This window comes from Pteropus vampyrus, unplaced genomic scaffold (assembly GCF_000151845.1).
Source record: "Pteropus vampyrus isolate Shadow unplaced genomic scaffold, Pvam_2.0 Scaffold260, whole genome shotgun sequence".
In the NCBI taxonomy this organism is placed as follows: domain Eukaryota; kingdom Metazoa; phylum Chordata; class Mammalia; order Chiroptera; family Pteropodidae; genus Pteropus; species Pteropus vampyrus.
Genome location: NW_011889041.1, coordinates 1,049,752 through 1,062,212, shown reverse-complemented (window position 1 = coordinate 1,062,212; position 12,461 = coordinate 1,049,752). Strand labels below are relative to the sequence as shown.

The following is a 12,461-nucleotide window of genomic DNA, read 5'->3' as shown; positions in this document are numbered from 1 at the left end:
TAAACATGTATAACAGTTGAGAAGTTACCAAAAAAGAAATTTGCTAAAACATGGATTTGTCTCAAAAATATAAGTATGATTATGATATTACTCCTAACGTGCTCTGTGGCAGGTGGTGGTAAAGTACAGTAGGGCACAAGGGACAGTATTCCAACAATCTCTGCCATGGTGACCACTGCTAGAGTTTAAGGCAGGGAAAGTAAAATGAACTTTGGCCCAGAGGAAGATTTTCTAACCCAAGGGAATGTAGTTCTTCTGTTATTGCTGGAAACTGGTCTGGGATTGTGCTTTTATTGAGGTTTTGTGGAAGAGATGAAAAGGACAGGAAAGTTGTGTTTGCAAAGCTCTTCAATGTCGTCCTTCCTAAATACTATGAGATCCATTATTGTCTGGACTTGCTAGTGTTTGTGTGTCACTTGATTCAGTGATTTAAACTCTTACAGAGTTATTCTTGGCCCTTCCTATCCCTTCCAGAGTCATGGAGCAGGTATTTCATACCTGCGAGGTTAGCCAAGAGCATGAGTACAAAGCAAATATTGCCATTTATAAACTCCAGACAAAATGCCACTCCCAGAGACCTCTCTCAGAGAGATAAATCACTGGTGTCATAGAAAAGGAATGGACTGAAGATCAAAAGCATAGTTCAAATACTAGTCACAGTTCTAACAAGCTGTATGACACTAGGTAAGCCTCTTAAATTTTGTGAATCTCTTTTCCCACTCAAAAAAAAACAGACAAAAGACTGTCTACCTTGTAGAGAGTTTGGGTCAATTAAACTATGAAAGTGTTATGCAAACATTAAATATTATTGTTTTAATAAATTTTTAGCCAAGTTGTATCAAGTTCTCAAACCATCTAATTTAACTGTTATAGAAATCATAATTAATTCATAGTAGTTTATAAGTTTTATAATGCAAAAATAAGTTTTCAAAAAGAAGTATGTTATCTGTAAATGGTGGCCGGGGAACTACATTAATATAGCCCTCCTTCTCTAATGTAAGCTTTACTACAGGGAATCAGAATAACGGTCACCATTTACCAAGATGTCACCGTGCTTAACCTTTTATATGCATCATCTCATTTACATAGATTATCTCATTATCTTTATGAGATAACTTCATGGATAACCATTTTATGATAACCATTTTATGAGGTAGGTATTTTCTTTTATCTCCATATCAAGATGCTCCTAAAGGGCTGAACAGGAACTCAATACCAGAGTATTTATTCCAAAGCCTGATGAGTTAATAGAATAAACAATTAGCATAGATTTTCTCAAAATTACCCCTGATAAAGCTTTCCCTCTGTTAATGTGTAACATAGCAATTTGATCATTTTAGGGAATTATAGCATCAAAGACAATAAGGTCCTTAAAACCATTACTTGATCTCTCTTATTTGATTTCTACAATCAATTTGTTGTTAACAAAAACAATGCTGATAGTTCTTACTTGATCTTATTTCTCCATCTTCAGCTAATATAGAATTCTGAAGAAGCAGGACTGAAACTATCCAAAGAATTAGAACATGATGCGCCATGTTTCTGTTTTTGTTCTAATATTTTGGTTTTAGGATTCCTAAAAAGAAAAAAAAGAAAAGTTAAACATATTATAAAGACAAAGACGTAGCCATTATAAGTTTAATTTTTAAATTGAAATACCCAGTTGGAGTACAGTTAAATTTTACTATTCTAGAATTAATTCGTGTCTAAAATAGCCACATTTTAATCTATTATGCAAGAGAAATATGAGAAAGAGCTGAGAAAGACCATGATAAGTCTTTTAATTCATAATTATATTGGAAAAGTACAATTTTTTTTTAAACTTTGGGCTTTGCTCAAGATATTTACTAGACTACCTTTTAGCATATCATGTAGAGCCTTATCACATTCTTTTTATTATCTCAATGGTAGCAATCATTCTTTTAAATATGGATTTGCATTTAAGAAATGTTCAAAGGATATCTGATAAAAATATTTATACAATGCTGAGCAATATAATTTAATTTTTTAAAATGGGGTGTAATTCTATACCTTAAGATCTGTTTTATTTGATTTACAAACACTCAGTTATATGACTTTAATATCCCTTCTAAGTTAGTTCAAGGACTTCGCTTCTGACTAGAATATAAAAAGTTAGAAGATATTTTCACCTCCAGCAATGAGAACGTCAGATTAATTATAAAACTATAGTCTTTTTAAATATAGCAACAAAGATGGCATTTTAAAAAACCTAAATCAACAAAATTTCAAAAGTTATTAATCCTTTATAAGATAGAAGAGATTCAGGGCTGCTTTTGTTCCTCGAAGAAAGGGAGTCCTCCTCAAGAAGAGGAATTTGCCACAACATGGAAGAAACCAGTCAATCTTAGTATGACATTAGAATCTTGAGGGGCCCCACTCACAGAACAAATATGCCCTCGCCCTGCAATTCTTCTCCATGAGATTTAATTGAGTGCACAGAGTAGACAAGTAATACAGAGAAAGATGAGAACAGTTTGAACAGCCTACAGAGAGCCACTCCTTGTTCAGGTACCCAGGAAATACCTCAAATACAAATCCTTAGCATGCTGAAGGCTGGGAGAAAAGCAACAGAACTGAGAGCAGTCCCTCCAAGGTGTTCTAGTTCTTCACTACAGTGGAGAAAGATATCTCAAAAAGTAGAAAGCCAAAGGAAGGACAGTGAATAATAGAATCCAGAAATACGAAAAGCTGTAAATCATATCAAAAAAATGAAAGAAATCTCCAAAAGTTCTCCCGAGATATGAGAAGAAGCAAGAAAATTTCATTTCTGATCAGGACAAAAACATTCGGTATAAGCAGATCTAGAGATGATCTAAGTATCAGAAATATAAAATCAGGGTTTATAAAATGGCTCTGATAAGTGTGTTAAAAGATTTAATGAATATGATGGACAACAATGTGAAAAAAATATGAAAATTTTCAGAATATAGATGGAAACTATAAAAAAAAGATACAAACTGAAATGCTGGCAATAAAAAATGTATCATAAAAGAATTCATATAATGGGCTTACCTGCATATATCGAAGGAAAAAATCAGTAAACTTGAAGATAAGTCAGTAGAAATTATCCTAAATGAAACCCAGAGGGAGGAGGGACAGTGATAAAAGGAACAGAGCATCTGAAATCTATGGGAAAATATCAAATGATCTTGATTTTGCATACAAGTAATTAGCTTTTCAGATGGAAAGGATAAAGTGAATGAAGAGATATTTGAAAACACAATGGCCAAGAATTTTCCAAATTGACAAAAGTTATAATCAGATTAAAGAAGTTCAACAAATCCCAACAAGATGTAAAATAAAGTAAGTTATACCTAGGTACATCATAATCAGTTGAAAATCAAAGAAAAAAATCTTAAAACTAGCCAGAGAAAAGAGACACATTACATATAGGACAACAATAAAATATTTTAGATGGAAATTTCATAGTAATAAAATGCAACACATCAGAAAGATATTAAAAATCACTTATATATATGAACATCTAATAATAAAGCTTCAGAATATGTGAAGCGAAAAAATTGTTAAAAGCTAAAAAGAGACAAATTCAAGTCATAATTGAGTTTTTAACATTACTTTCCAGCAATTATTGGATTAGACGAAAAATTAGTAATGGTACAGAAGGTTTAAAAAACTTTATTGACTAACTTCGCCTAGTTGACATTTATGGAACACTAACAGCAGAATACACATTCTTTTGTACTGCAAATAAAATAGTCACGAAAATAGATTGTATGCTGGAGAAAAAACAAGCCTCAAATTCCAAAGAATGAGATTACATAGATGATGTTCTTTGACCTAAATAGTATTAAGTTAGAAAAGAAAATCCCAAAATACTTGGAAATTTGGTAACATACTTCTAAATAATCCATGAGTTTAAAAAAAAAAAAAAGAGCGAGAGAGAGAGAGAGAAATTACTATAGCTTTGTAGTATAGTTTGAAATCAAGGAGCATGATACCTCCAGCTTAGTTTTTTTTTTTTTTTTTTTTTTTTCACTATTGCTTTGGATATTTGGTGTCTTTTATGGTTCCATACCAATTTTAGCATTATTAGTTCTAGTTCTATGAAAAGAATGCCATTGGTATTTTGCTAGGGATTGCATTGAATCTGTAGATTGCTTTGGGTACTGTGGACATTTTGAGGATATCAGTCCTAACAATCCACGATAAGATATGTCCTTCTGTTTATTTGTATTGTCTTCAATTTCTTTCATCAATGTCTTAAAATTTGCAGAATACAGGTCTTTCACCTCCTTGGTATTTTATCCTTTTGGATGCAATTATAAATGGAATTTTCTCAATTTCTCTTATTAGTGTACAGAAATGCAACAGATTTCTGTGTATTAATTTTGTATTGTGCAATTTTACCGAATTCAAAACATTATGGTACTGGCACAAAAACAGACACATAGATGAATAGAACAGAAGAGAGAAATAAACCCTTGCTTATATGGTCAATTAATCTACAATAATAGATACAAGAACATACAATGAAGAAATGACAGTCTCTTCAATAAATGGTGTTGAGAAAACTAAAATGAATCTAGACCATGTTCTTACACCACATACAAAAATATGTTCAAAATGGATTAAAGACTTAAATGTAGGCCTAAAACCATAAAACTGGGGGGAAAAAAACATAGGAAGCAAACTCTTTGACATTGGTATTAGCAGTATTTTTCTGCATTCAAATGCTCTACCCCTGAGCTATACCCCTCTACCTAAGCAATATTTTTCTGGATATGTTTCCCTGGGCAAAGGCGACAAAAGCAAAAATAAACAAATGGGACTACATGAAACTAAAAAACTTTTGCACAGCAAAGGAAACCATCATTAAAACAAAAGAACAACCTACTGAATGGGAGAAAATATTTGCAAATAATATATCTGATAAAGGGTTGATGTCCAAAATACATAAAGAACTTATACGATTCAATATAAAAACAAACAATACAATTAATAAATAGGCAGAGGACCTAAATAAATATTTATCCAAAGAAGACAAACAGATAGCCAAGAAGCATGTGAAAAGACACTCAATGCCACTAATTACCAGGGAAATCAAGTCACAACCACAATAAGATATCACTGCACACCTGTCAGAATGGCTATTATTAATAAACAACAACTGTTGCGGAGGATGTGGAGTAAAGGGAACCCACGTGCACCGTTAGTTTAATTGTAAATTAGTGCAGCCACTATGAAAAACAGTATAGAGGGTTCTCAAAAAGTTAAAAATAGAACTGCCTATGACCTAGCAATTCCATGTCTGGGTATATATCTAAAGAAAATAAAGACACTAATTTGAAAAGATATATGCATCATTCACGTTCACTGCAACATTATTTACAATGGCCAAGATATAGAAGCAACCTAGGTTTTCAACAATAGATGAATGGATAAAGAAGATCTGGTATATATATCCAATGGGATGTCACTTAGCAATAAAAAAGAATAAAATTTTGTCATTGGTAACATGGATAGACCTAGAAGTATTACTCTAGTTGAAATAAGTCAGACAGGAAAAGATAAATACCATATAATTTCATTTATATGTAGAATGTAAAAAATAAATAAATAAATAAATGGACTCATAGATAGAGAACAAAATGATGTTTGCCAGAGGGGTGGTAGATGGGTAGAAGGGTAGAAAATGTGAAGGGGAATAATAGCTGCAAACTTCCAGTTATAAAATAAATAGGTCATGGTGATATAACATGCAGCACAGGGAATATCATCAATAATATTATAATATTTTTTTGTATAGTGACAGATGGTTACTAGACTTAGCATGGTAATCACACTGTAATTTATAAAATGTTGAATCATTATGTTGTACACCTGAAATTAATGTAATTTGTATGTCAACTATACTTAAACTGATCAATATTTTTTTAAAAAATCAAAATTTTATGATGCAGCTAAAGTACAACTTGAAGAGAAAGTTAAGCTTAAAAGCATATATTAGAAAAAAATGAAGAATCAATATATAAGATTCCAGTTTAAGAAGCTAGACAAAGTACAATACATTAAACACAGAAAGTAAAATTTTTAAAAAATACTAATAGAATATTAAAAAATAAAAGTTAATTCTTTAAATAAATGAATATATTTATAAATCCTAGCAAAAATAATCAAGAAATAAGACAGAAAACATAAATTACCAAAGTCAATATTGAAACAGGAGCTTGCCACTATAGATCCTAAAGATATTAAAAGGATAAAAAGTAGACAGATGAAACGGACAAAGTCCTAGAATACTCTACTTTTTGACACAGTTCTAAATTGAGGTTTTCTATTAAAGAAATTGAATTTTTAACCAAAACTTTTCTCACAAAGGAAACTCCAGAGCCACAGAGTTTCACTAGTAATTTCTACCAAACATTTAAGAAAAAAGAATACTAATAAAATTTTCATGAAATAAAGTTAATGAAAATAGAGGAGTGAACTCCCCAACTTTTAGTATGAGGCAAAAATAACCCTAACAGAAAACTAGACAAAAATATTACAAGATAAAACTATCATCCATTATTTTTTATGAATAAGGATGTAAAAATACATAATAAAATGTTAGCAAAGCAAATCTAGAAATATATAAAAAGATCATGACCAAGTGAGGTTTATCCCAGAAATGCAAGATTGATTTAAGATTTAAAACTCAATTGAAAAAACTTATTATAACAAGGAACTAAAAAAGAAAAATAATATGAACATCTCAATTGATGCAGCAAAGCCACTTAACAAAATTTAACACCCATTCATGATAAAATTCTCATCAAACTAAGAAATAGAAGGGAACTTCTTCAACTTGATGAATGCCATCTATGAAAAATCTAGAGGTAACACCATATTGAATGATGAAAGACTAAATGTTCTCACTCCTAAACCAGTAAGAAATTAAGGGTATACTCTCATATCACTATTTAAAATGTACAGGAAGCCCAGCCAGTGCCATATGCAAAATGAAAATTAAAAATATAAAGAAGGAAGAAAAACTAATTATTGACAACTGTCTACATAGAAAAATCTTTGTACCAAAAATCTACCAAAACACTAGCAGAATTAATAAGTGAATTTAGCAAGGTGGCAAGACACCAGGTTTTTATTTTTTTTTCTTTTTTTAAATGTATCTATATACTAGCAACAAAATTGGGGGAAAATTATCATATTCAATAGTACTGAAAGCATCATAGCCTAGCAATAAAGCTAATTAAAATGTGAAAGACCTCTATACTAAAACATACAACACATTGTTGACATTAAAAAAAGAAAAAATGAAGAATCTATATTCATGGATTAAGACTCATATTGGTTACGTGTCCATCCTCCTCAAACTGACCTATAGATTCGACATAATCCCAAAAAAATTCCCAGAAGATTTTAAAAGAAATTGAAAAAACTTATTCTAAAATTTATGTAAAATGTAAATGATTTTGAATTAGAATAATCTTAAATGAAGAACAACCTTCAATAAAAAAGCATCTTGATTAACAACTAAGTTGAGAACTACTCTCTTACTACGTAAAAATTTTTACACTATCCCATACAATGCAGTAAAAAGAAATGCCAGGCCTCTCTATTATGAATTAAATCCTCAGCCTACCTAGAAACTAGTAGCATAAAATAAAATAAAATAAAATAACTAGATTAGATAATTTATATTGATTTTGACTTACTATAAACCTACAGTAATCAAGAAAGTGTGCTATTGGCATAAGGATAAACATATAGAATAGAACATAACAGAGTACAGAAATAAACTCACATTTACATAGTTAATTAATTTCCAATCAAAGTTTCAAGGTAATTGAATAGGAAAGTCTTCAATAAATGGAGCTGGATTAACTGGAATAAATAGAATAAAATGAACCTTGACTCCATCTCATTCCATATACAAAAATTGGTTGAAGCTCAGATCTAAATGTAAAAGCTAAAACTATAAAACTTCTAAAAGAAAACATAAGAGAATATCTTTGCAACCTTGGACTTAGGCAAATTTTTTTAGGGCACAAAAATCTCTAGTAACTTTAAAAATGGATACATTTTACCATCAATGAAACAAAAAGACAACCAACCGATTAGGAGAAGATATTCGCTAATGATGCATCTGATAAGAGGTTACTATCCAAAATATATATAATGAACTCATTCAACTCAACAACAAAACAAAACAAACACTCCAATTAAAAAAATGGGCATAAGACTTGAACAGATACTTCTCCAAAGAAGAAATACATATGGACAATAGACATATGAAAAGATGCTCAATCATCAGAGAAATGCAAATTAAAACCACAATGAGATATCACCTGACACTTATCAGAATGGCTATCATCAATAAATCAAAGAACAAGTGTTGGTGAGGATGCAGAGAAAAGAGAACCCTTATACATTGTTGGTGAAATTACAAATTGGTACAGCTGCTATGGAAAACAGTATGGAGGTTTCTCAAAAAATTAAAAATGGTTATACCTTTTGACCCAGAAATTGCACATCTGAGTATTTATCCAATTCATAAAGATCTATACACCCCAATATTCATGGCAGCACAATTTATAATAACCAAGATATGGAAGCAACATAAATGCCCATCAACAGATGTTATGGTTCATATATACAATGGAATATTACTCAGCCATTAAAAAAATGAAATCCTACCAATTGCAACATGTATGGACCTAGAAGTTATTATACTGAGTGAAATAAGTCAGACAGAGAAAGATAAATACCATATGATTTCACTTATATGCAGAATCTAAGGAACAAAAAGAACAAACTAATCAAAAACGGACTCACAAATATAGTGGACAATTTGGTGATGGACAGAGGAGAGGTAGTTTGGGGGGCTGGGATAATGGGGTGAAGGATTAAAGAAGTACAAATTAGTAGCTGAATATAACTACAGGGAATGTGATTAGCATTAATATATTGGCTAGGTGGAAAACCAGAGGAGAGAAGGAGCAATTAAGAGGATCATTTTATAAACTATATAAATGTCTAACCAATGTACTGTATACTTGAAACTAATTAAAATAATTTTTTAAATGGATACATTTTTAAATTTCACCAAAATTAAACATTCCTGTTCCTCAAAAAACAAAAACAAACAAAGAAAAACACCATTAGGAGTACAAACCAATATTTAGAATAAAATACTTACAAAAAAAGACTTAAATATAGAATATATATTTTTAAAAACTCCTACAAATTAATAAAAAGAAAAACGATCCAATTTTTTTAAATGCATAAATCTTGACCAGACACATTACATAAGATACAGAAATGACCAAGGAACATATTAAATGGTTCTCATCATTAGTCATCAGAAAAATGTATATTAAAACCATAATATGATATCATTTCGCACCCACTAATATGGCTAAAATTAAAACTTACAATATTAAATGTTTATGAGGCTATGTGAAGAAATTGGAACTCATACATTGTTGGTAAAAGTGAAAAATGATGTAACTATTTTAGAGAACTGTTAGGTTCAGTTTCTTACTGACTATTAATTCTTTTGCTAGGTATATAACCTAGAAAAATAAAAACATGTGCCCAGAAAAAGACTTTAATGATATTTATTGTGTTTCTATTCATAATAGTCCCAAACTATAAATAACTCAAAAGCTATCGACAGTAGAACAGGTAAACAAGTTATGTGTGGTATATACACATAATGGAATAATATATAGCAAGAGAAAAATGAACTACTGTTACAGTCAGCAACATTAATAAATTTAAAATACATTCTTGTTAATGAAAGAAGCCAAACACAAAAGAATACCTAGAACATGATTGCAGTTATATGAAGACCCAAAACACAAAACTAATCTATGGTGTTAGAAATCAGGAAACATTTGTCTTTGATGGGAGAAGTCAACTGGAAAGGCACAAATTAACTTGCTGGTTGATAAAAATATCCTACATTTTCAGTAATAATATTTGGGTATATAAATTTGTCTAAAGCCATTAAACTGAGGCTTGACAACTGTATAATTTGTCGTATATAAATTATACTTTAATGAAAAACAGTCCAATATCATCACTGTCATCTTTCAAATTAGGCTAGCCCCTCTAGTCAAAGTTCTAAAGGTCAAAAAATGTCAGTGGGAGGTATTTTGGGTGAGTCATCACAAGGATGTGTTGTTTTATGGCAACAATGTGCACTAATAAATATTGACTTTCTCCTCAAAGGCCTCAAAATTAAGTTATTCTACTCCTCTACTAAAAACATCTTCATTATTTCTATGTAGTATCTAGTTCCTTCAAAATCCTTGGCCTAAACTTAATAAAATTAAAGACTAAAAATAGTCGCCTCATGACACACTAACTTTTTTATAAGCTGCGTCTTTGTAAAACAGGAAAAGGTAGGAAACTGAAATTCTGGTCCTCAGACTTTTACACACACACACATGCACATGCACACACTCTCTCACATTCACACATTCACACACACACACACACACACACACACACCCATTGTGTTTTATATTTCTGATATTAAGGTAGTAGAAAGAAGCACTAGTTGGGCCAGATTGAATTTAGAAGGGCAAAATACTGGCGAACTAGTAAATGAATTAAAAATTAATTCATATATATATGTATGTATGTAGAGTTTGGTTTGAGTTATTAAAATAATACAACTATAATTGTAACTTTTGGAATTTCATAGGTCAAATCATGCCTCCCCAACTACGTAATTAATCAATATCACCTTGTTTATGACAACAGATAGTTAACTAAACAATTGACATTTTTTTTTTGTTATCATATTTCTCTAAACGTAATCTAGTATGATAGATGGGTAATTATAAATCCACATTTTACAGATAAGCTAACGGATTCAAAGAAGCTATTATTTTACACATTGTAGAGTTTATTTTTATATTGCAGAGTGACTGACTGCTTTCTTGATTCCTTCGTAGAGTACATTACCTAGTTGTCATTAAAGCCACATAACATGAAGTGACTGAAGTAACTTGGTTGTCTGTAATTTGGTGGAGTAATTTAAAATCCCATCTGGGCACAGCAGCTTCTAAATATTCAAGCAACAAAAGAATATACATGTCTGTGCAATCATTCAAAATGAGACCAATAAAAAATAGCCAAGGCTTTTTCGCAACAGGTTTGCTGCCAGAATATAGGTGTCATGAAAACCAACGCTATATCTAACTAAGCCAAATGGGAAAGGAAAAGACTCACATCAACATTGTTGTCACTGGACACGTAGATTCTGGCAAGTCTAACAACTGGTCATCTGATTTACAAATGTGGTAGGATCGACAAAAGAACCATCTAAAAATTTGAAAAGGAGGCTGCCGAGATGGGGAAGAGCTCTCAAGTATGCCTGGGTCTTGGATAAATTAAAAGCTGAACATGAGCGTAGTATCACTATTGATATCTCCCTGTGGAAATTCAAGATCAGCAAGTATTATGTGACCACAATTGATGCCCCAGGACACAGAGACTTTATCAAAAACACGATTACAGGCACATAACAGGCTGACTGTGCTGTCCTGATTGTTGCTGCTGGTGTTGGTGAATTTGAAGCAGGTATCTCCAAGAATGGGCAAACCCATGAGCATGCCCTTCTGGCTTACACACTGGGTGTGAAACAACTAATCGTTGGTGTTAACAAGATGGATTCCACTGAGCCACCTTACAGCCAGAAGAGATACAAGGAAATTGTTAAGGAAGTCAGCGCCTATATTAAGAAAATTGGCTACAACTCTGACACGGTAGCATTTGTGCCAATTTCTGGTTGGAATGGTGACAACATGCTGGAGCCAAATGCTAATATGCCTTGGTTCAAGGGATGGAAAGTCCCTGTAAAGATGCCAGTGCAAGTGGAACCACGCTGCTTGAAGCTCTGGATTGTATCTTTCCACCAACTCATCCACCTGACAAACCTTTGCACCTGCTACTCCAGGAGGTCGACAAAACTGGTGGTGTTAGAACTGTCCCTGTGGGTCGAGTGGAGACCGGTGTTCTCAAACTAGGCATGGTGGTCACCTTTGCTTCAGTCAATGTAATAAGTGAAGTAAATTCTGTTGAAATGCACCATGAAGCTTTGAGTGAAGCTCTTCCTGGGGACAATGTGGGCTTCAATGTCAAGAATGTATTTGTCAAAGACGTTCATCGTGGCAATGTGGCTGGCAACAGCAAAAATGACCCATCAGTGGAAGCAGCTAGCTTCACGGCTCAGGTGATTATGCTGAACCACCCTGGCTAAATCAGTGCCGGATATGCACCTGTGCTAGATTGTCACACAGCTCACATAGCTTGCAAATTCGCTGAGCTGAAGGAGATTGATCATTCTGGGAAAAAGCTAGAAGATGGCCCAAAGTTTTTGAAACCTGGTGACATTGCCATTGTTGATATGGTTCCTGGCAAGCCCATGTGTGTTGAGAGCTTCTCTGACTATCCTCCTCTGGGCT

The 12,461-nt window shown here is 32.3% G+C and overlaps 1 protein-coding gene and 1 pseudogene across 1 annotated transcript in view; one reads left to right on the top strand and one right to left on the bottom strand.

Moving 5' to 3' along the window:
- The window catches only part of COL21A1 (collagen type XXI alpha 1 chain), a 166,960-nt gene that overhangs the window by 110,415 nt on the left and 44,084 nt on the right, over positions 1-12,461 (bottom strand). Inside the window, exon 2 of the mRNA XM_023520361.1 lies at positions 1,451-1,576. Coding sequence (XP_023376129.1) covers positions 1,451-1,538 — 88 coding nt within the window. The 5' untranslated portion in view covers positions 1,539-1,576. The remainder of the gene's footprint in view (positions 1-1,450; positions 1,577-12,461) is intronic.
- The window catches only part of LOC105302082, a 30,754-nt pseudogene continuing 29,448 nt past the window's right edge, over positions 11,156-12,461 (top strand).